The sequence below is a fragment of the Drosophila biarmipes genome, chromosome 2R (genome assembly GCF_025231255.1).
Source record: "Drosophila biarmipes strain raj3 chromosome 2R, RU_DBia_V1.1, whole genome shotgun sequence".
NCBI classification, from domain to species: domain Eukaryota; kingdom Metazoa; phylum Arthropoda; class Insecta; order Diptera; family Drosophilidae; genus Drosophila; species Drosophila biarmipes.
Window position 1 is genome coordinate 18,253,564 of NC_066615.1, and position 25,170 is coordinate 18,278,733.

Below are 25,170 nucleotides of genomic sequence, written 5' to 3' on the forward strand. Positions count from 1 at the left end.
AGGTAGTTACCCCCTGGCGTGGGCAACATGCTTGCATTTTAATTGCCCTCGGCGTTAATCAATTATAATTTTATTCGTTACTTTATTAAATTCAACTGCGGCTACTGCACCTGTTTCAGCCCCCTGCTACTGCGAGTCCTTTGTTTGCTCTGCATTTAGTCCTTTTTAATTGCATTTAATTACTGCTTGTCAGCATTTTCTGCTCAATGTCTCCCGATTTTCTTATTAATCAAGTCATTAAGTAGCCTTGAACAGGCGATTAGTGGGGCAGATAAGCACTCATAATTGGCCCGACAAGTTGGGTTATTGATGGCTGACGTCCCCTCGGGTTACCTCCCTGATTGGCTCCCTGCTAATTGAACCCATTCCCAGAATGTTAAAGACATATATATATATATAAACGTGCCATATTTATTTGGTTAGAATGTCCTTCCAGGTTATAATTTTTGTACATCCTTAAAAAATAGAGATATTAAATGATCCAAAGATTTTAACACCCCCAGAAAAACACCATCGATTTGAGCTAAAACTTGTCGTATTTATTTTGTGCTAATATGCATTAGGATTGACTTCTTCATCAGCCGTTTTTTATCGAATTAATTGAAATTTTACAAATACACTTTGCACATGTTGAGTTAACCATATAAGAAACTGCTTCCGAAATAAGTCCTTACAACACGAAATTCACTAAACTTAGAACACACCAATAAGATGATATGGGGGCATGGGAATGGGAGTGGGAATGCTTTTTGATTGGAGCTGAAGTTAGTCGGGAACCGTCTGGGGCTAGACAATGGAGACCATGCCCTTGTTCAGATTGTCCAGGTGCTCCTTGGCCTTGATCCTCAGGGTGGCGATCGAGTTGCTCCGCATGTCCGCCGGTGGGGTTCCCGCGGAGCTCTTCCCCCCCGAAGGCGGAGGTGGAGGTGGGCTGTCACGTCCCACGTCCAGCAGCTCGATGTTGGCGCTGGCTGCGCACTTGTCCATGCTGCTGCCCGGATTACTGCTGGTGCTTCCGCCATCCAGGTCGCTGCTCAGGTCACGTCCATCGCCATTGGAGTCGGCATTGCCGATGCTCAGGTTCTGGGGCGACATGCAGACATCCGGACCGCTGCACTCCAGGGAGGCGGAGGAGGACGACGACTGCGAGGATGACACTACGGCGGTGGCGGACATGGTCGTCGCTGTGGAACTGGGCGGCAGGCTGCTGTGCAGGGGCGTGCCGAGGGGATTCACGCCGTGGTGGGGCGAGCCCAAGGACGTCGCATGCGGCGACATGCGTGACAGGTGCGGCGAGAGGTGAGAGAGGGGCACCACGTGGTGGCTGGCGTGCGGGTGGGGCACTCCGTGCGGCGGCGGCGGTGGCGGTGGCTGCGGCTGACCATGTCCCCCGTGACCCACGTGCGGGGGCGGCGGCCCGTTGTGGGCGTGGTGGTGACCCATGGCCGCCAGGCTGCTCATGGTCAGGTTGCCGGGCGCCAGGCTCAGCGGGGGCGTCAGATAGCTGGGGTACACCGTCTGCGGATGCGACAGAAAGCCTAAGGGGTAGAAAGAGTGGACGGGAGAAATAATTAAGTATCTTGCACAGGAATTGTATTTTTAATTTAAATTACTTTGGTAATTGGAGAGTTCAAGTACATGAATCAAGAAAAATCCCCTTTTTAATGCCCTGTATAACTTGCTTATCAAAGTAAGAAATAAGATATTTGGAAATTTAATATACAATTTATAAAAATATAAATGTATTTAAAAAAAGTTTATTAACTCCTTTATTTTAGGTGAAAACAAGTGCAAAACATTGGCTTCAGAAGTATGCAACATACATTTTATTCGAAAAAAGCCCCTAATAGCAAATGCTGACTACCCTACTAGTTATATTTAATATTTCAAATTGAAATTTAACTTAAAAATTTTATAACATTTTAAAAAAGCATTTGCTGAAAAGAGTTTGTACTAAAGATAATAAATAAAAAGTTCAACTCTATAGGTTATCACTATATCAACATGGGTCTTCAGTATTTAAATTTAAGAACTGCAGTTTATCAATAGATTCTTACCTGGCAGGGCACTGAGCAGTGGTGGCGACAGCCAGGGATCCACAGGCAGACCGGAGGCACCGCATCCCAACCGGTGGGGCAGCTGGGTGAAGTGTGTGAGGCCTAGGCGAAGGCTCTCCGACTTCTCCTGGCGACGCCATTTGGCGCGGCGATTCTGGAACCACACCTGGAAAACAAAGAGCAGGCGAGAAGATGGGTTAGCTAATTGGGTTGCTGGCTGGAGCAATTAAATTAATCACCTGGAAAGAAACGGGCTAATTTAATCGGGCGTTTAGCAACAATAACAAGACATTTTCTTTCCAAGAATAAGAGTACAACGCGTAATTAGAAAACGGAAACGGAAAGCAGAAGCTGAGGGGGAAGGAGAGCGGTGAAAGAGCTCCACAGAGAGAGTGGAAGCTCGAAAAGAGAAAGAGAGAGTCACACAAGACAAAAAGCAAAATGGCGGCCAACGCAAAATTGTTAATGAAAACACACACACCTACAAAAAGAGATGCCAGCAGAGATACCCACCCATACACACACAGGCGGGCAAACAAAATGGCTGAGCAGCAACCCCCCCCCCCCCCCCCCCACACACACACACACACACACCCATACACACGGGGAAAATCAAGCAAAGTAACGAAGGAAATAAAATAAAACTCAATTAGTTGCCTTGGCTCTAATTAGAATTATCGCAACAATGAGTGTGTATTAGTGTGGCTGTCTAATTAGTGGCAACGGGAGAAAGAGACAGCCAGACAAGGAGTAACAGAGAGGGAAGGATAAAAGCCACCTAGGGAAAGTTTTCATTGCCCCCCGCCTTGTTATTGCCACCCCCTCGGGCTCCTCTGGCGCCCACTTTCTGCTGCTGCCACGCTCAAAGTAATTAAATGCAATTTGCGCAAATTAATAAGAAATTATTTCTGATGGAAATTTCATTACCATGAAATAATGTTGTTTGCCGTTGTTGCCGTTTTTGGTTGCTGCTCCTGCCACAAGGACATAAACAACCGCCTGTAAGCGCGTGCGTGCGAGCGGCCGTGTTTGTGTTTGTGTGCTCTGGTTTCAGCCGGTCTGCGGCTCTTTAATTAAAGATAATGGTGCGTAAAATTATTTTCGTTGCCCCGAAAGTGATTTGCAAAACAAATTTGCCAGTCGGAAAATGTAATTTGAAATGGTTTAATTAAAAATACACTAGCCAGCAAGAGGGAGAAACTTTAAAATGAGTTAAGAAGGTAATGGTAACGACGATTAACTTCAGAAATGTTTTTAAAAGTGTCATTATTTATTATCCCGAATGTTTTCTTGGTTTTCTTTATTGTTAATTTCAAAAAAAGTTGTACCCCAATCGGATTAAAAAGTAAAACAATAAATATGTTAAAAAAAAAACTTGTCAAATATCTAATTAATTTTGTTACCAATAGTGCAAAAATACTTTTTACTATTTAACAACATCAACAAAATATAAAGTTCAAAATGTTGCAAAAATTGGCTTTGAATATATTTCGTTTTTTTTTTAATTTCGCTTTCTATTTTATTGAGAACTATCAAAAACTCATTTCATGCTAATCAAAAGCCAATCAAATCCGTTTCAATTAGAGCTGTTCCTTGATTATCTTTCAATATCTGTCGGATATCAATTAGCAGAGCAGACAGGCAACAATAACAAAATGGCTCATGCCGCTGGCTCCCCTTTCCCCATCCTCCCCATCATCCTTCCCTCCCCTGCTCAACCAAATTGAAATCCCATTTAGAAAGTCTAATTTCCTGTCTCTCAAATCTGTACGAAGAAAATAAATTAAAGTTAGCAGCTTTAGGCCACATTCAGCCCCCCACACTCGCACTCAAACGAACACGCACACACTCAATCGGACGGAGGGAGAAGGCAAGAGAGGGCCTCTGCTGGCTGTTATAATTTGAGTTTGTGCTTCTTCATTTTAATTAAATCATCAAAATCAATTTTGTAATTTCCATTCATGGCGCGCCATAATGAAAATCCCCCATATAAGCCCCCCGAGAGAGAGAGAAAGAGAGATGGCTTTCTCTGCCTGGGTGGCACGCCCACAAACATCATAATGACCTTTAAGCAACACCACGCTCATCCACCCGAAAGTTGGGAAAATTGTCTGCTTTCATCTTTGGCTGTTGATGTCGCCACCCACCACCCAGCACGCCATCCCTCCCCTCGCCTCTTTTCACCATGACATGGACCAAACTCAATTTTCCACCCCATAGACACAAATACAAACAGGCGGGTACACACCACACACACACACACACAGAGAGCAAGGCATCCCCATTTTCAGCCATTTTCAATTTTGCTACATTTAGCCGGTTGTGTCCTCAAAAAGCACACAGCCACCCAACCGCCCAACGCCCCAGCCACCCCACCACCCAGCTATCGAGCAGGCCTGCAGCAATTTGGCATTCATGTGGAGCACGCGACTCACCACAAGAAACCCCCCTGCCAGCCCAAACACACCCATCAGGCAACCACTTTTCAACTTTAATCTTTTTCATAAACTTCACATTGGCAGCAAACAATTTGTGACCACCCCCCCTGGAAAACGCCACAACATCATCATCATTTTGCTCTTCCTCTGGCTGTGTCATTCTACCATTTTCCTTGTCGTCTTCTTTAATTTTGTTCGCAGCAAAGTTTTGCCGTTTTATTGGAAAACTTGTGCCGCAAAGTGTCGTTCCACCCAAAAAAAAAGGAAAAAAGGAAGACTGGGAATAACCCCACATAGAGGTTGAAGTAACTCACACAGCATACAAGGCGTATACGCAATGTGCGCTCTCTCCCTCTCGCTCTCGACTAAGTGCGGCCCTCTCTTTCACTCGCTGTGTGGCAGAAATTGCTTTTCGAATGTTTCTGACAGTTTGCAAATTGGAAAATTGACTTTTAACACACAAGAGCTTCAGCAGCTTAATAAAACTGTTTGCAACTTGTAGGGGGAACGGAGGGGGTTGGCGTTGGGCTGGCATAGCGGGGGGTGGTTGGTTAGGAGGGGGTGGTTCAATTGTTGCAGTTCGACTTGATATTACACAGAAAGCGCTTGTTGTTGGTTTATTCATACTTCCGCTTTTGCTAGGTCGTTGGGTCTTGAGGCAAGGGATCCCGGGACAATTAATTTCCCAAATCAGAAGCCTGGTTTTGAGCAGGAGAACACAGAAGGAAGGATGTTGACCAGGGCTTGACCACACGCCAGGTTTATGTGAAGCCTATTAGGTGAAATCCCTGGACAAGAAGCATAATAAATATGAGGTTGTTATTGTAACTCACACTCTAGGTTATTGGAGTGTAAAGGAGCTCCCTTATTGATGAGAGAGTTTTAAAATATTATGGACTTCATCTTTTAGAAATGCGTTTGTAAGAAATGCATTTGAATTACAATATTTTCTCTGGTGGTTGTTCTTAAGGAAAGATTTTGAATATAGATTATACCAAATAATATACATTATTTATCATATTTAGAACTATATATGTTATTTTTTTGTTTGACTGGATATCACCAGATTTTTCACTTGGTTGGTTTAAAAATGGGAAGAGGACTTTATGATATACAAGGCAAATGTAATAAATAATATATTCCCCAGAAACGTGCTGGTTAGAGGCTGATTTGCGAATGGAAAGAGTAAAAAGCGTAGATGTATCGCTCCCTACGGGGGGTCAGCGGATCGGAATCAGCTCGTGCGATCTACTTAGAACTCGCTGGCCGGCCATGGCATAACCATTATGCCTGCAAACAGGACTATAATTATCCCAGTGCCGCCCGTTTGTCATGCAATTCAATCAAATTGATTGAAAACTCGATGCCATCGAATGCACTTTGTTTGAGCTTGTTTCTCGATTTGCGATAGGCGAACTAATTGCATGGAAGCGAAAATATATATGCCCAGCGTGTCCTGCAATTAGAGAGCCGACCCTAGGGGCGCATGGGTCGAAAGTCGTGGCAGGACAACCCGTTGCGTTCAAGGATATTGATAGCGGCGCCTAAGGTAATAACCCGAATGCAAACTGCATGGGAACTCCGGCCGCTCCTCGCGCAAGCTTTAATTCAATTAAAAAATCCTCGAATCCTGGCAGGGGGAGCCTAATTATAGGGCTGTCCTGGTCCCAGACAGCGACAGACACGAAGCATTCAGCAGTCCGTTTCGATTCTTTCAGGGCCTGTCATAATTCCATCCCGAAATTGCAGGAACAATGCCGCAGCGTGGAGTCCTTGCCCTGCTAGTTTATGACATGTTTTTTATTCCATTGTTGGCTTTTAGTTCCGGACCCAGAGCCAAGAAGCAGGACCCTCTGAGGCCCAGCAGCAGAGGCAGAAGCAGAAGCTCGGGCATCCTGTTTCGCTCGGGCTCTTTGTGCGATTCAGCACGAATTAGAGCAAAGACAAAAGCTTTGACGACGGCCACAATCCGCAAGATGTTTTAATTAGTTAAAGAGCCGACAAGCGTATTGATTTACACTCGATACCGCCGTTTGGCTTGGATTTGGCGGCGGAGTGTGGGGGAGGGGAGATTCTTGAAGGTATATATAAGATAGTATCCTATTGAACTTGTTAATTCAGACCTTGTATTCAGAATAGGTATATCATTCTCATAGTAGTAAATGTAAGTGTATCTTAATAATTAAAGCTGTTTGGGTCAGCAAAACTTTTGAGTGAGTATACCAACTCCACAAAACTGAAACTAACAAAGAGAACATCTTTTCGTTCCAACTTCTATACATAGTTTCAATAAATCACAACTTTCCATGCTGTAAGGACACGTAACGACCTCTGACTCCCACACTTTTAGCTCCGGCTTTTGAGCTTTTCACACTCCCCCTTACCCTGGCTAATTGCAGTTTTACTTTTCCGCCGAGAGTCCTGTAATCGAAGGCCAGACACGCGACAAATCTTGATTCTCTGACAGCCGCAGACTCGGCCAGTGACTCCGCCTCAAATGTCGCCATGGGAAAAGTCGGGGGAAAGGAAATCCCTTCGAGGAGAGCGAGCTGCCAATCCGACACCCACTCGATCAGGGCTCGGGTTTCCTTGGGATTTCAATTGTTTCCTGCTCCATGAAACTGACTTCGGCCAGGCAAAAGGAGCCGGATCAGGAGCAGGAGCAGGGGAGGATTGTTTGCCGGGGCGTGTTTGCTAGCAGCCACGTGGCACCCTGTATTTAATTAGCTATTTATTTACTCGCTGACATGCCGGGCAGCATTCCGAGCGAAAGAAACGGGCGCACGCACAGTTAATAAGCAGTTAAATCGGCTACAAAGGACGACAAATACCGGGCTCCTTTCGGGGTTGCTTAGCGCGATTGTCACACGGGGTTCGGTGTTTGGTGCACGGGGCCTTAGTCCTTGGTCCCTGCCACTTTCCCGGCTCATTCACATTCACAGGGACAAATTTCTGTTGACGCATTTTTAATTTGCAACAGTCGAGGGCCCCCGGGGATGGGCGGGGGATCTGATTCAGGCTCGTTCTGAGCAGTTGCCACGCTCAATTTGAATAATTTCTGGGGACACACAAGTAGAGGGAAGTGCACTGGGAAAAAAACCTTCTTAAAAGGAACAAGAAAGTTAGCTTGGTCGGCGGCCTCCATTATTAGGTACCCGTTACTAAAGGGAGTGCGAGAAAGATGGAGATATGCATGCAGCAATTAAGCTTTTTCCGTGTTGCACATTTTATTTGCTTTCTTCACGTTATGATTTAAAGTGTATAAGAAAATGTTAGATATTATGACTTCAATATTTATAAATATTCTTAAAAAATTATATACCATGCCAAAAGTTGGAAATAGGTTTATAAATTACAGAGGATACATAACCTGCAAATTATATTAGTTTCCAAGTCCCCTACCACAGCTTTCTAACAAGTTTTCATTAAAATTAACAAGGTTTTTTCTACCGTGCAGACCAGCAGAGTTTTCGGGGCCTATTCGCATTCAAAGTTTGTCCCCTGATAACTTAATTATAATTTGCGTGCTCTCGAAAATAATATTGTTGTTATAGTTATTCCACCTGCCAGCCGAAGCGAAATTTGTTTAGGTGATTAATTAGCACGTAATCAACGTGAACGAGCGGCCGAGGCCCGAGCTTGGAAAATTGTTTAAGTGTTTTGTGATTTATGCAGTCGGCGGGAGGAATTCGTTTGGGAAACGCATAAAACCAATTAGCAGGCAGCGGGAATTAATTAAAAGCGGAAAAGCGAGCCGAGAACGGTGTTCTGAGCGCGGAGAAGTTCCCTGTTTTGTGAGCTCCATAAGCATGATGTCTGAAATTATAATAAGCCGCTTGGGCCTGACATAATTAGCGTACATATGTGGGCTTGCGGCCCCAGCACCCCAATCGTTGTCAAAGTAGGCATTTATATAAAGCTGATTAAGTCAAATTTTACGTATCGCATGCAGGCCCAAGTAACCAAGTCCCCCGATTTCTACCTGTTTGGCTTGGAAATTCCCTTTTCTTCCACTCTGGCCGGGGCATTATTTTGATTGACTGTGGATCGAAATTGAAATTGTATTGTTGCCGCTAATTTGACAACTTAAGCCCAATGCTCATTTAAACTGACAGCAGCGAGGCATCGGAGTGTTTTTGCCTTGCAGATAGGGGACACGAAGTTCATCAGTCCCGGGATGCCGCGATTACTCAAGCCAAAATCAAAGTCATAATTGAATCTCTCTGTAAACTTTAAACTGGATTGAGTGCATCCTTGACATCTGACACACACAGGACAGGGCTGTAATGCAATAAAGGCATAATACTCAAAAGCACCCGCACTTTGGCCTTTATCCTGTTGCCTTTTGACTCCGAGCCAAGGAAAAAAAAATAAATAAAACGCCCGCTGAAGCGAACAGATGTGCAACTCATTACAAAGCATTTAGGCGTTCAAATTGAATAATATTCATAATGTTCCCATCAACGAGGGGTGTGATGGCCTCTCCAAATAAACCACCCACCTTCCAGGGCAGCCCACCCCCTGTTTTTCCACTTGACACTTGAGTTCGGCACTTCAGGAGAGTCCTGCCGAAACAGCTGCTCTCCACGCTGTTTTCTCAGAGATCCAAGGATTTTTTGGCAAAAAGTAATTTACCATACAGAAAAAAACCCTGACAAAGTGGGAAATAATTTCATTGTAATTGTAATTGTCTTCGCTTGATTACATTGGTTTATATTTTATTTCGCTCTAAGCCAAACAAGTGGAGTGGGCATGGGCTGTCAAGTGTGTTATGATGTTTTTTGGGGGTTGCAAGCGACCTCGACGGAGGGTGAGCCCAGGGGTTACATGTTTGATTTATAATTTCATTCCGTTTGATTTATGCATTTATATTAAAATGTGTGTTGACAGGTTACGGTGAATTTGAGACAACTGAGCGCAAACTAAAGCAAATCCCCAGCACGTGGCCGCTTCTGATTGTATTAGCCGCGTAAAAAGCGCAATCATGGCCGAGGTCCTGGCAGAGCAAATAGCGAGAGCACAAGGACACGTTTCGCAGCTTAAACGGTGGAGAGGATGCGCATGAAAGGCGGCCGCGTAGTTGGCTGCCTTTAAACTCTGCCCCGGGGCCCAGGAACCGGAGACAACAACACCCTTTGGCCGATCCAGGACATCAGACCCGTACCAGACCTCCGCACCAGGACCTAAAGGACATACAACGGCGGCGGCGGCGGCGCAGAGCAAACTCAATAAGTCGCATAAAAGAATGAAATTGGATGCCATCGCAAACAAACACAAACAATGCCGACAATGTGGTCCTTGCCAGATCCTTCGGCATCTCCGGCCCAGACCTCCCCCAGCCCCTCTCCCCCTCGCAGCTTTCGAGATTCCTTTGAGCCGCCCGGCAATTGCGTCGTCATCTTCTTCCCAATGCCCCCTACCCCGCGGATTCGGATTCCGATTCTGATTCAGCTTCTGCTATCTGCGCTTTGGCTTTCAAGTTTAATTAATTGCGACACGGATTCTGCGTGGGCGTGTATGTATCTCGATCGCAGGAGGCTTTCTTCTCCCGACCCGAAAAGAGCTTCTAATGAGGGTTAATTGAAAGCGGCAAACTTCTGTGGGGAGCATGCGGTCCCGATTTTGGATTCCTTAGTCAACTGTCTTCAATTAGAAATGAGTCGAAATTTAGAGTTATATTGAGGTTCCATAGAGATGAGCCGAGAAAACTTAGAAAAATGAACTATAGTGCTTAAAAAAAAAGGAAAAACGAAAGCATTTATAAATAACAATATTTTGATCATTTAAAAGAATAAATATTTTTTAATTTAACTGGCTTACTTTTTCCAATGATATATTTTAGGAAAACACTTTTTATTGCACTGAAAACATAACCATAAAGAAAACAAAAAAGATTAAGAAAAATTTAACACTTTAACACCATACATTATGGTAGATATTGTATAATCTAAATTCGCGGTTGCTTCTCCTAAAAAAAATCCGTAAGGAGAAAAATAACAGCGCAATAAATGTAAACGAAGAATAAAGATACAACTTTCTTTACCGTTCCCTATTTAAAATACCTTATTTTAGAAGAAAGTTAATAAAACATGTGAATATATCAAAGTTTTACGATGATCATTTCCTCCTAGTTTTATTATCGAAGTCTAACCCCTCAAACATCTGCCCATTCCATTTATTTGCATATGCAAAGTATGATAAATTTCTCCTGTAAATTGCAATATATTTTCAGCAATTTTCAGACCCTCCTTCCCCAGCTTTTTTTAAACCCACCCGCGTCACCTAAATTAGCCGTCTCATATCAAGTACTCGTAAGCTTCACTCAAGTTTTCTTTTGTTTCAGTTGACAGTTGATCAAAATACATTTTAATAAACGGCAGATGTGTAGAGCAAGCATACAAGCGTAAGTCCCAGACCCTGTCTAAATATATTATAAGCCCGGGTTCCGGATAGGGCAACTCCCTATCCCCGTCTGCCCTTTGTGACCTGACATTTATTTACCCTTGCGGTGGTTTTGTTTTCCCCGGCTTACGTTCCCGGCCCCTGTCCGTACTTATTGTTGTTATGCCAAGGTGGCATAATGTGTTAATTGCTTTGCCCACACCCACCCTCTAACACCCACCTTCCACCTCAACCCTCCCACCTCCGCCCACGAAGAACGGCACTTGAAGCCAGCTGCCGCTTGAGTCTGATGCATATTTCATTGTCATTTAATTACTTCGACGGGAGGGCTCCACACAAAATGGTAATGCAAATGTTCATTAACTGCTCTGGGCACACTGACCGAACGGACTCAAATCAGGACAAGTGCCTAATAAATGGCCTTAAAAGACCCGGCCACTCCCAAAAAGGACCAAAGAGACCACTGCGAGGTCCTGGAGGGACCTCCACTTGACAATAAGTTAAATAAGTTTGAAAGCTTTTTGCCCCCCAATTCCAACGCCCAGTGGGACCAGCCTACTTAAGCATTCAATGGCTTTATTCATTCGATTTGATGACCCGCACAGGACATTCAAGTTCCCCGACGATGGCGATGAACGAGCTTGTTTGGCAGTCGGCGCCAGCGATCGTTTTCATTATTAGATTTGTATAGGATTTCATGGGGCTGGGGGCAAAGAGCGGGTCTAAACAAATGAACCTAATATGCATTATTATTATGGCATGTGAAAACGAAAGCGTTTACGTGCGGATTCGAGGATATCGAGGAGGGCGGGGCGGGGCGGGAAGTTGTCGATAAAACGGTCATGCAAGCAAACGAATGCCAAAGTTGAAGTATAGTAAATATTCAATAAAAAGTAATCGAAGCAGAAACCAGAACGAAGCCCGCAACGAAATGAGCATAAAAATGTGGGGAGTGCGGGGCAAATCCGTATTCAAGCTCCGGCAAAAGACGCAGGCCAAGTGGAATGCAATAAAAATCTATTTTATTTGTTAGTGAAATGACATTTTTATTTGTTTGCTGTTTATGCACACACACTCGGATAGAAGGAAAGCTCCGGGCTGTCTGTGTCACGTCACACATGTCGTATGAGCAATATATGCAGATAAATAAACTATTACACAGGATTATTATTTGCTTTGGCGCAGGATATTTTGACAGGTTTACGATATTTAATCATTTGACTATGCAAAATAATTGACACAAACTTTTGCCTCTTTGTTTATTTTTGCTGCTAATAAACCCAATAGAAGTGCTCGTTGCACATGGAAATAGTCATGTTTATTTGCCTAACTAAAGCAAGACATGTCACTCACGTCTTCTGGATATTCGTATCTTTTTCTGCAAAACCAACCCCATCTGGATGCGATTTTCTGCGCTCGGCCATGGCAAATTAAGTTTTAATTAAACTCTTTTCGGGCCCGGTTTAATGTGGCGTGTGATTGAGTCGACGGCGGCTTTAACCCTTGACTGGGCGCCAGACAACCCTCCTGGAGGAGGGCAACCGCACTCAGCCCTGTCAGCCAGTAATCCAAACAAAAGTAATTGTCATCTCCCAGGACATATGTTGCGGCTCTCAGGCTGCCAGTGTTTTTACATCGGGGGAAGAAGCCATGTACGTGGCCACGGCAAGTGTTAATGATCGTCTAGCTTCGTTTCGCTGTTTTTTCTGGGCGTTAATCTGCCGTTTAATTTGCTGCCTTAACGCGTTTTGTTTTGGTTACCATCAACGATAATCCTCGAGCCTAGTCCTAACCCTTGTTTAATGGCTGCCGCCCTAGCAGCCTGTTTTAGTTGTCTCTTGGGTCAGTGCTGAACCACAAAATGACAGAATTTCAATTGAACTTGCATTGTGCCATGGCCCTCTGGTCTGTCAGCGTGTATTGCCATTTAAACAACAATCAAACAAGCCACAGAGAAATTCATTCCATTGCCATACACAAAATGCAAAATCCAATCAAACTTTTTAAACAAACATTTAACAAATCTATTACAATGCAATGACAGCAACCAAAAAGAAACCGACGAAAAGTGGGCGACCAAAGTGAGGCCCTGAAATGAACTCATCTAAACGAGAAATTCTATTTGGTGGATGGCTGACTGGGTTTTTGCAGAAAGAAACAACTCAGTCAACTTTGGTTTTGGTTACATTTCCTATTTTTTTTTTTCACCAGCCTATAGTGGGTGTACATAGTGGGTGTGTGTGTGCGAGCAAACTTAATCAAAACAAATTTCCACCTTCAACGAGTTGCACACCAAGCAATTTCCCAGGCCCAGTCAAAGGGTACAAAAAAGAGAAAAAAAGCAGGAGAAAAAATCAGGAAGCAAAGGAGTAAAAACGATAACTAGAACTTCATGCAAACTAACCGCAAATACGATTACAAACACACAGGATCAGGCTGGGGACCAGGACGAGGGACAGGACGAGGATGGCGGTGAACCAGGCACCCCACTAAATCGAAAAAACGAGTCAAAGGGTTGGAGATTGCAGCAGAGCTACAGCTATAGCTCGTTTCGGTTCCTGCTGGCATAATTTGAATTCGTGTCAATTTGACAAAGTGACACATGAGGGCCAGGAGGCCCAGAAGGAGAAATTTTTATGCGATTTCGCCTCATTACTTTTGTATTCCTATAGCTAGAGCTGTACCTTTGCCTATAAATACATACGGCATTTTCGGTATTTGTTTATTTATTTATGTCCTGTGTTGTGTTGGAGACGCCGACGACAGTGTCGCCAACTCTGGCTGTGGGCACGATAATGTTTAGTCAATAAAAATGATTTGTCGGCTGAGGAAACGAAACGAAATCGTGAAATTTGATATGTCCTTTGCATTTACCGGATGGGGCTCACTTCCCCTACTCACAGCTGCCTCACTCCTGGGTTTGCGGTCGGAAAACTATGCCAATTGCCTGGTCCACTCAGGAACTTACAGCAGCCTCAGGTTGGAGCTAGACTCCCTGTTTTCCCACTACTACGGACTACACTGAAGTAATAGTACAAGCTATATTATAAAAGTATACAGTTTCAAATTATATCTTTTAGAAATATTCTAAAAGTACAAGCTCCATAGAGAGCATAGAGAAATATTATTTTACTAAAATGGAATTTATAATATAAAAAAATTCATAGAATAATAAATTTATGGAAACAAAAAACTCTCTTATTATTTTCGTTTCAAACAGATATTATACCCGTTGAAAAAATTCAAAGGGAAGTGATTACAATTTGCTATATATTTATAATTTATTATAGGTTGTAGGTTGAGAAATATTAAAGGATCTAGGATTCAGATGGTAAAAAATTACCAAATGTTTGAAATATTTATCATTCGAAACCATTACAATGCATATATTTTTAAATATATATATATATATATTTTTTTTGCAAATATTTATATTTCTCTCTGTGTAACACCCACTCTGACCCATCGATAGTCGCTGCTGCTTAAGCGTATTTTATGCTACACCGCTGTGAATGGAATTTACGAGGCGCCCCGCCCGTTCACGTCACAATTTGCCACCCGAAACGAATGGCTGCCAGACATGGCATCCCGCCATATCGCCACACTGCCACATCGCTACTTGCCACTGCCCCAGTGTCTCTGCTGCCGAGCATAAAAGCGCATAGTCGCATAAAATGCATAATTCTCTCCGCGGAAGAAAAGGAACCACCGACCAACTTGAGAACTCTTTCGGCGTTGTCATTTTGCTATTGAGACATAAATTGTTCCATGCACTCGGAGGCAATTTATGCACAAAGTTTGACAATTATTATTGCCCCCAAGGGGAAATTAAGCCGCTTGGTTGGGGGTAAAAATCGTAAATGAATAACCAAAAGAGTTATGCCAAAATAAATGTATTCGATTCGGTACTTGTTAGCTTACTAATTCAAAGCATAAAACGCACAATGTGGCTAAGTTACTACCAATCCTTGTCTAGGCCAATCAAATAATGCAAATATCTAGTACTGCTTTCATTAAGGATCCTCCAGCCATAAATCCCTTTCAACTGCTCCATAAAAATAGAAGCATATCTCCAGCACCTTGCATTTACAGGAGCCTCAGATGCCAGGGGATGATAGGCAGCGGGTACAACTTAATTTCGTTAAAATAAATAGCAAACGGAAATTATTTAATTTCCGGAGCCTGGCTGGCGGTTACTCCACTCTGCAGACACGTTGATTGCACAATTAGCAGAGGTAAGGGTGTAAATCACTCTCAGACACAAGAGATACGGAATATACTATATGTTTTTGTTATGGGGGGGATTGAACTGAACTGGAGATGACTAACCTGGACGCGGACCTCCGGCAGGTTCACCTTCATGGCCAGCTCCTCGCGGGAGTAGACATCGGGGTAGTGCGACTTCTCGAAGGCCCTCTCCAGCTCGTGGAGCTGGTAGGTGGTGAAGGTGGTGCGGTTGCGCCTGTGTTTCTTCTTGGCGCAGTTATCGTCTTGGCCTGGCGATTAGAATAAATGGAGGAGAATTCGAGAGAGGTCAATGGAATGCGTTTGATATCATAAGGATTTTGGGAAGGTAAAGTAGGTTTTAATTAAAACTAATAGATAAAATAGTGGTTAAGAACGTAAAATTATCATTTTAAAAACAGTGTTAATAAACTTTGAAGGGAAATTCAAATAATTAAGATGTATCAAACAAAATTCATATTGACATACAATAGTTTTGATTAATCTGTGATAATCGATATGTCTTTATAATAGAAGGTTTAATTAAAATATACAAATGGTGAAAATTCTGGTAATTTTTTAAATCTTATCAATCTACAGATTTTGTTTTTTTCCAAAATTAAAATAACTTCCGTAAGTCGAAAAGCCCTACTTCAAAGCCCTTGTAGGTCAGTGTAAATGCTCCTGATAATTACTTTATAACTCGAAGTCGCCATAGCTTTTAAAACTTGTTTAACTTGGTAATACTTAATGACACTATGATGGCACTTGAACTCACCCTCGTCGTCGCTGCCGGAAGTGATCTTCTCTCCCTGCTCGCTGCTGTTGGTCTGGTTGAGATCCTCGCTGGAGGCGCAGCTGCCGTTGACCAGGCTGTCGCTGTCCGCATTCAGGCGCTCTCCATGATCGCCGGAGCTGCTGTTGCCGCTAGCATTATTGCCATTGCTGTTGCTGCGAAAGTCGTGCTGAAAGCCCTGCTGCTGCTGCAGTTGCTGTTGCTGCTGGTGGTGCGATTGCTGCTGCTGATGATGCACCTCCTCCAGGCTGCGGGCCCGAATGCCGTAATTGCCACCCATCTGACCGTTGGCTAATTTTGGCTCATTATCATCACAGAAGACGCCGGCGGACTTGCGCTTGGCGGCCAGCGGACCACGTGGCGCCGGAGTGGGCGGCGAGGTCACGTCCAGTTGCATCTTTGCCGCGTCATCGTCGTCGTCCTCCAGATCGCTGGCGGAGGACATTGAACGCTCGTCGTAGCCAATCTGCGACGGGGCGACAGGCGCCGTCTGGGATTCCATGAAGTAGGCCCCCGACGAGGGAGGCGGATGATGGGGAGGACCCGCTCCAGTGGGCGATGACTTGGCGTATTTGCCGTGCTGATTCTGCTGACTCTGCTGCTCCTGCGCCTGGGCAGCCAAGGCGGCCAGATGCTGCTGATGACTGCCAAAGGAGCTGGGCGGCAGTGCGGTCGGAGGAGCGCCGCCCGAGGCCCCCGGCTGCAATTGATTGGCCTCGACCATTTGGTGCATCGAGTTGAGGTAATTGCCCGCCGCCTCCTCCTGGTGTCCATACCCATGCCCCTGCCCGAAGCCGAAGGCATTGTGATAGCCGAAGGGCGCATGTCCATGGTGCGGCGGATGGCTGGGATGCGTCGGATGTCCTGGCTGGCCGCCACCACCTCCACCCATCTGCTGGCCATGGTGCAAGGGCGTCGCATTCGGCACTGGGGGCTGCTGACCCCCCGGCGGAGTGGGAGGGCCGTAGGGAAGGCCTCCGCCGTTCTTAGCGTGCTGCTGCAGCATGCTGGCCATGTGATTGTCCATGCTGCGCAGCTGCGTCAGGGTCATGCCGCAGCGCAGGTCCGTGGCATCCTCGTCGCCCAGGGAGGGGTCAATGGCACCTGAAAGGGCAGCGGGGTTTCAAGAAAAGGTTATTGGTAAGTAAGCAAAAGGAAAGTATTTTGAGTGGGTAATAATCCTATTTTTATATCGGTTTAGAAAACACTTTCTGAAAGTGTATTCTGTTATCAATTAAATTTATTTGAAGCTATCTTACTTCTTACAGCTGAGGCTTTTGCTTAACTCTTCAGTGGTAATTTTTCCAAGACGTAAATCTTAGAAAAACAATTGCAATAAATAAATATTCCCAAGCCACACAAAGATCCATTAACCCCGCCCAAGTACAAAAAACCAATACCAATACTAAGTGTATAATTAATTGATCATGATCAATTGCTTCTACGACGTAATGGGGCTCTGAGGTCCCCTTTTCCAAACGCCCTCACCTTTAGCCACCTGATTAGATTTTAATTAGTGTGCCCAATGAGGCGGGAAGCGAAGTCATAAGGCTGTTTGCCAACTTGCTGGCCCGGCCTGGCTAAAAGCCTTGAACAGCCGGGCTAATAGCAACGTGTTATTTAATTTGGTGGTTGGCGGCGCAGAAAGCAAGCCGTCGACCTGTTGACCTCCCACCCACTAATAAACGGCTTTCAATTAGACGCCTGGTATTTACAATGTGAGGCAATAAAAATTCTCGGAAAGCAGAGGAGGAGTTCCAGATGAGGCCGTGGGTGTACTATATATGGCTCCCTAATGGGCGTTCTCCAACTGGCGCTTGTGCATATCACGTGACATGCAAGGAAGTCATTAGTTGGCTTGGTCCTTTACATACAACCGGCTTAGATATATCAGGACCTGGCAGTTTTTGGGCTGGATTTTGTGTAACCGAATTCAATTTCTATGGTAAATTGGCTTTCGGGGCGGGCGAATGGAAAACAAAACCAATTATCCAGTCAGACTAGGAAGTTGCTGCTCGAGAATATCTGTAATTATTTGATAGTCTTTTGGATAATTGCTTTTCGATGTAAGCCCGCGCTTCGCTTAGTCGATTGCCTAATGTAATTATATTCCGATTCGGCTCAGTTCGATTAATTGGGTCAGCATTTTGGCTAATTAACTTTAAACAGCAGCCAAGCGAAGACTGTAAATGCCCCGAATTAACCTCTCCGAGCGTTTTCACCAATCAATCGAAATTTACACGCCCAGCATGCGTTTTATTTTGAGCCACTGTGGTGCTAATGAAATTAACAACGAAATTCGTTTTGAAAGCCTCTGCAAATGAAGTAGCACAAAGACGCCGGCATAGGTTTATTTGAATGCGAGCCACATGAGGCGAGAGACAGTAGCAGCTCGAACAGAGCCACCAACCCACCGAATCCCCGCGAGAAACCCCTCGAACCACCTTAACCCACCGAAAAAAGGCACCGCTGAGTTGCCCACACGGAGTGCGTGAGTTAATTGCGTGAGCAGCGAAAAATAAAAGGTTAAAACAGAAGTTTTTCTGCCTATCGACAGGGAGGTGGAGGCCCTTTCCTAAGCAATTCGCCAAAGTGTGAATGATGTGATGGATATGTATCGCTGGGAATTTGTTATAACGTGACATAAATCAAAAAATTGTAGGGCAGAAATCAATTCTAGGAAGGGAACTTAATTTATGACTAGTTATAGAAAATCAAATACTAAAGATAGAAGGCAGTAAGGTAGAATTCTTAGATACTCTTGTAGATATATCTCAACAACAAATTAGAAATTTATTAGTTTAAAAAATACTTTGGTCTATATACTTACAGTTAAAAATGTTTTTATGGTATGATTGACACATTTGTGTAAGATATTTAAGAAATATTGAATTCTAAACCATCTAATCCCCCATAAGATCCATAAACAAACCAAAATCCAGTTGATAACCAAGTTTTCTAGTGGTGAATGAACCGCCTTATAAGCCACTTTCCATTCACTCAGGTTCGATGGCTTGAACCAGCAAGCAGGGTATTCATTCAGTGCTAGCCCGGTAAAATATGATCGACAGATCAATTAAGAAATGATTTCCGTGCGCGCTCCATTAGGCTGGCAATTCAGGTTGTCTGCTCAAAATTTGTCGGTTGTTAACGCAACTGAACGTGATTATGTACGATGGTAAATGCTCCATTTGGTAAGGCTAAAAGGTACGAATTGCTAACGAGAGACTTTCCTTTGGAGAGATGCTAGGCCTTGATTAGAATGGCTTCTCAATTTGCTCTAGTTTGACTGGTGTTTCCGAAGAATCCAGCCCAAATTGACGTTAATCGCGTCACTTCTTCACTTCTCGGCCCCTCCGAATGTCTAATCCTAATGATGATTTGACAGTTTCCCATTGTTGGCCCAATACTGGGCCATTAGGCGGCCTAATTGATATGTTATTAGCCGCAGCGGGTTTTCTAACAGTCATGGCCCGAACAGGTAGGGCAGGCACAGGCCGAAAGGAAATGCACATTTCGGCTGGTCTCTGTTCGCCGGAAGATCTTTGCAGCCAGATGAGATGCGATATCGGATTCATATCAAAAAGCGAAACAAGCCATAAACAAAACTGTCAATCACAAGTGCTTGCTTGAGGCAGAGGGGCTATAGGGGGTATAGTTATGAAAAGTGGTGGAAGCCACAAAAAGCGGCTAATAAGACGACGCCGACGCACGGCCACAGACACGCATTAAAGTCATTAAGACGCCCTAATGCTCAATTTAATGCCGCGTCAACTGCTTAACAGATCTCGTGTAGATGGATCGTGAAGGGGATCGCCTTCGATTGCCGTCTCTTTCTGCCAGCGTAGCCCCCTCTCTTTCGCTCTTTCCTCTGGCTTATCTCGATCTTAACGATGCAGAGCAAGTTTTTTGTTCGCTTCTTGGCCAAATGCACTTGTGCCTCCTGCGCTTTTAATGATTGTTTACATCAGTGTCTTTACATCAGTGTCTTCCCTCTCTCTCTGCTGCACTCTTCCCGTCTCTTTCTTCTCTGCCCGTGGGACGCCACCGCCGCCGCCAGCTGTCAGTTTAAATGCTTTTTGACGGCTTGTGTCTGGCCGCCAGTTTAATTATGGCTTAAATGCGAAGCGCTGTGAGCTCGCCTTGTAGGTTAACCCCCGCCCCCTCTCTCCGATTTAACCACCACCCCCCACCACTAATTAGCCTGCTTCTAATTAATTTGCGGCCATTTAACCTGTGCTCTTGTTGCTGTCGCTGTTTTCGCCCAGCGCCATTTTGATTCGCCCTTAATGTTGTTGTCAATTTGTTTATCACGTTGTTGTTATTGCTTGTCTGGGGTCTTCGGTAGGCTCCTTACCATAGTCATGGCTGCGTGGAGGTGTCTGTTTTGAGCGTTTATGAAACCACTTAATTGAATTAATTGTAAATCTGCTTGCTGCCATTTGTTTTGCCTTTCTGCTGGTGGGCAGGAAACTGCTGAATTGGCAACATATCTAAATTATAATAGCCTTTGTTAATGGAATGAAATGCGTAATTGCAAATATTGGATAATTTTAGAGATGATTGCGATTAATTTTATAGTTGGAGCTATTTGCGTTAATATTGTTGGCCTTGTTTTAAAAGTATATTTCCACATAATAACAAAAAAAAGTAAGGATTTATTGATGGATGAGATCAAATACAGGTATTTTATATTAAATTTCAATATTATAAGATATAACGTTAAGTTGATTAAGGGACTGTAGGTACTTTATTTATAAGTAATTTTTTATTCTTTACGATTATGATACACATATAATGAATACTGACCCATAAAATAATTCAAATTTCGAATCGATAAAATGGTAAATTTAACAATTGACCATTTATAAGTTGAATAACTTTAATTCTATGGTTTAAGGTACTATAAAATCCTATGGGCTGAAATGTCACAAACGATTTTATATTTGTGTAAAAACAGGACCTGATCACACCCACCCATAAAATAGAAGGACCAAAAACGGTATTCCCCAGCCCAAATGGCAATAGCAACTCCTTGATTTCTCACCTCGCCACCTGGATGATCCAAGGACTCAAGGCTATGGCGTTATGGCCATAACCATAATCGTGGCAATATCAATGCCCACCCATTTTTCGCAAGTCGCTGCCAATTTTGTGGCACGGTAGGCAGTGGGCGGGGGGCGTGGTCGGGACGCGAGAGCGACAATCGCTTGCCGGCAATCAAAACAGAAGCGAAATGAATTATAAATGACGTGCAGAAGACTATTTTTGGCACCCACCGGACGGGGAGGAGCCGTCGCCGGCTGACACCACAGATCCCCACTATAATCCAGTTAAAAAGCCTTCAAAAGTATACATTCCCATGCCCCAGTCCATGCCCAGGCGAGACTAATAGAACTTTAAATTGGCAAGCCAGGAAAGCGGAGGAGGGTTCCTAATCCCATCTCTATAATGTGACTTCCTTTTCGGGCCTCGCTTCGTTTTCTTGGCGAGCGATTACCGCTGACTGATTGCTTATCAGCTGTCGTGGATCTCGAGGCGTTGCCAAAGTGCAAGTCCCGACGCCACCACCCACCCAGAGCCACCCAGAACCACCCGGTAAGCCGCCATCACCCCCTGTCAAGGCTAATACAATTTTGCGATTGTGTTTGTTGATTCCCTGGGCTGCTAGCTGCTAGCTGCTCGCTGCCAGTGGGTAATTGAAATCGATTTGCCTTTTTTATGACAGCCAACCACCGATCACCGGCTAATGGGCAAATAATACTAGTGGTTCTTCTATTTTCTATGACTTACCATCGCTGACCGCCTCCGCATTTCGGCCATTCCCATTCCCGGTGCCATTGCGATTCTTCAGGCCCAGAATGGCATCGATTGTGTGGCGCGGCGTTAGGGTCTGGCCGCCCGATCCGAACTTCCTGGCATTATCCTTCAGCAAGTCGTTACTATCTGTGGGGTACAGAAAAACCAAAAACGGTACCCGGGATTAAAAGCCTGTTTGCCAACAGTTTGCCAAAGTCAATTAGGCGCACGCCAGACCCCGGCGACTCTATGCAAATTTGTCAGCAATTTCGAAAGTATTAAAATTTAGTCCAGTCCACATACACACAACTCTATTTGCGATTTTAACGAGCTAAAAGCTGTAATTGCAACCTGGCAGCCCCGCGCCTCCCGTTCCCTCGAATAAAATGGCCAGTTGTCACGACGGCATGCTGGAAAGTAGGCAACATGTTGCCTGATGGCTTTATGCATTTTTAACGAAATTAAAACAAACTGTGCCAAGTGGTGGCGAGTGGAAAGTGCAGCGCGTAAATCCCTTTAATTGCCTCGTCTTGCAATTAGCTTATAATTTTTCTCGCAAATTTTCCGCTGTGCATGTTAATGCACTAAAAAACATTGCTGTGAACACGCACACTCTCCGGCATTCATGGGTTAACAGGGGGAGGGAGGGATAACTCCGGAATGTCCGTGTCCGGCAGCAATTTGTGTTAATTAAATCTATAATCAAACAATTGCAAGCCTTTTCCGGCAAAGGACATAGGGGGAAAAATAAACACTGGGGCTTATAAAAATAAATAGCTAAACAAAAAATGAATGGCAAGTGTTACTGTGTTGATTTACAGAGAGACAGATTTGGAGAGAAAATTTTTTAATATATTTTTCTTTTCACATTAATCTGTTAGAGCTTATACACCAAGGTTCTAAGTCGCGAAATCCCATAGTTTTAAATACATTGAACAAATCATTAAAAAAAATTTGTATCACATTAAGTTGATTTAACTCTTCATAGTTTAATTTTTTGACTAAATATTCCAAGTTTTTTATTTATTTAAATGCATTTGTTAAATGTAATCTGTTTACTATGAACCCACCTAATCCTTTGTATTTTAAAATCCCGTTTTATTTCCCAAATGATAAAGTAAATAAAAGTCCCTTAAAGCTGCTCAAATTAGGTAAAAAAATTATTTTAAGCAAACATTTCTTATAAAGCCATCAAAATCCACTGGTAAAGTTTTAAAGTTCAATCATTCGAATTTTAAATCGAACTGAAATTTGCCGTCGGAAGGGCAGCTCACCTTCCGAGATCACAGTGTTGTTGTTGGCCAGGTGGGCGGCGTAGTGCTCGTGGAACTGCTCCAGGTTCTTGAACTTCTCCACGATCATCTGCAGGTTCTTGGCGTCCCGCACATTGCCGAGCAGGTGGCGCAGGTGCTCCAGCTGCTTGGGCGGCAGCTTGTGGTTGCCGCCGCCCTGCTGGACGAGCTGCTCGAAGATGTGCTGGAATGTGGCGGCGGTGTTGCTGGAGGCCACGCCGGCGCTGGCCACCCCACCAGCGGCACCAGTGGCTCCTCCAGAGATGGCCACCGGCTTGCCCGCTGGCGACCCTGGCTGGCCAGGAGCCACTTCGAGGGCGGGCGGCGTCGAAGCTTTGATATCCATGGGGGTCGGCAAAAGTACTTTAGGCGGCGATGATATGATTGATCACAGTTGGGGCACCACACACACACGAATTGTATTTCGATCTGTATCTCTCTTTAGGAGTTGTCTGCACTTTTCCTCTGGCTAAGTGTCAAGCATTTTCTTTGTCAGTCACAAGCGGGAAAACTTTGGCTGCGGGAATAGCAAGTGGGAACTACCAACTACCGAAACCGTTGCGCACCGGGCCAAGGCAGAGTTGGCAATAAACTCGAAAACAGCGACTGTGGCCGCTGACGACTCGAGTTTCCCAATCGAATTGGAAACCGGTTGAGCTCACCACATCTATATATACACACGGGGTACCCTGTGTGTGTGTGTGTTTCCCAGGGGCGGAGTCACGCCGGGAGAGGATTCGAGAGCGGGAGAGCGTGCGCAGGACTCGCGGGGTGGCACTGCCAGTACGCTGCTCTCCGGCACGGGATATGCTTCCCAATGCCATATCCCACATCCCATACCCATGCGATCCGAAGCCCAGAGTGTAACAATGGGTTCTCGGGACACCCCGACCTCGACTCCTGGCCAAGTGGTTTGTTTGTCGGCTTCGTAATAAAATAAACTAACTGCACTTACTGCCCTTCGTCCAGATGTCCTGCCAGCGGGGAGGGGACCCACTTCGGTCCCCGGAACTATGACTTTGGTGCCACAGATTTTTCGACCACAATTGCATCGGAAAGGCATTTTGGGCTTAGGCCACAAAGTGTGTGCCTCTCCATATCGCTCTCTCGCTCTGCCCATCGGCTCTGCCGTCTCGCTCTACGGATTCGCCCAAGGAGCGTGAAACCTAAAACGGATACATAAGTGGATTTTGTTAATATCCTGCTATTGTTACAAATTTGCAAGCTGATTGCGGCAGGCGGCATTTGTCAAGGAAATAAACTTAAAAGCATTCGCATAGGGGCTTGGGTAAGGAAGTTTCTTGAGTCGGGAATTAGGGCTTCTGTGGTAAGTCAGTAGGCTTAATTAGCAGCTGGATAAGGATTAGGTGTGTAGTAATTAAGATGTTATTGTCAGACAAATAATAGTTCGAATTAAGGAGTTACATTACCATTATCCCTATCATTACCGCTCTTAATAGGGTTGTATTGTTATAGTATCATGTTTTTTTTACCCAAATTAAAATATGATAAAAAATAAATAAGAAGATTAAAGATGTAATTTTACCAACCTTACTAGATAGGAACCATATTAAAAATGAAATATTTTAAAAGCTTCAATATATTCTGTTTTATGTCTTGGAGTTGGCAAATTGCAATCACTAAAATTCCCGATACTCATTTATACTTAAGAATTACAGTATAGATTAAGTTTTCTGTTTCATTTGGAAAATACAACGTTTTTAACAAAAAAGATTATTATATCTTTAAATAAATTAAAAGTACGTATAAAAAATCCTATAAAATGTTCATCTTAAGCAGCAGATTCTTAAAAAATATTTCTAAAATATCTAAATGTATTAAAACTATATTAAAATAAAATAAATAAAACACACCGTATGGTACTTCATGTGGGTATTTTTACTCTAATCTTAGCAACCAGTAGCTACTGATTCTCTTTTCGCCACCGGTTTTGAATACCGCCATTACAAAGCAATTTTAGCTCGGTGGCAAAAATAATTTGCTAAAGTCGCCTGGGAGGGTGAGTCCCCTAGAAGGCCCCCAATCGTCCCGCAGCACTTCCGACACTTGATTGTCAGCCGGGTAATAGACGCAGTCAGCCAGTTCAGCCAGCCATTAAGCGTGGCCAATACCATTACCATTTACATTTAGCCGGCATCGCG

General features: G+C 44.2%; 1 protein-coding gene across 2 annotated transcripts; it reads right to left on the minus strand.

Moving 5' to 3' along the window:
* Positions 1-538: 538 nt before the first annotated feature.
* LOC108022882 (retinal homeobox protein Rx) lies at positions 539-23,598 on the minus strand. 2 transcript variants are annotated; one of them, XM_017092079.3, is made up of 6 exons: positions 22,991-23,598; positions 21,711-21,863; positions 15,900-17,021; positions 15,227-15,393; positions 2,058-2,223; positions 539-1,538 (listed from the first exon to the last, which is right to left on the minus strand). In XM_017092079.3, the coding sequence occupies exons 1-6, from the start codon at positions 23,352-23,354 to the stop codon at positions 787-789; spliced, it is 2,724 nt and encodes a 907-aa protein (XP_016947568.1). In that variant the 5' UTR covers positions 23,355-23,598; the 3' UTR covers positions 539-786. The 2 variants fall into 2 exon arrangements, with proteins under 2 accessions (XP_016947568.1, XP_050743802.1); XM_050887845.1 differs by lacking the exons at positions 539-1,538; positions 2,058-2,223 and adding an exon at positions 10,191-10,225.
* Positions 23,599-25,170: the final 1,572 nt, after the last annotated feature.

Excerpts from the sequence above, each read along its gene's own strand:
- LOC108022882 (XM_017092079.3), bottom strand. The coding sequence starts at position 23,354 with ATGGATATCAAAGCTTCGACGCCGCCCGCCCTCGAAGTGGCTCCTGGC. Across the intron at positions 17,022-21,710 it reads TGCGGAGGCGGTCAGCGATG|GTGCCATTGACCCCTCCCTG; the intron begins GTAAGTCATAGA and ends CTGCCCTTTCAG. Across the intron at positions 15,394-15,899 it reads TTCCGGCAGCGACGACGAGG|GCCAAGACGATAACTGCGCC; the intron begins GTGAGTTCAAGT and ends TCTAATCGCCAG.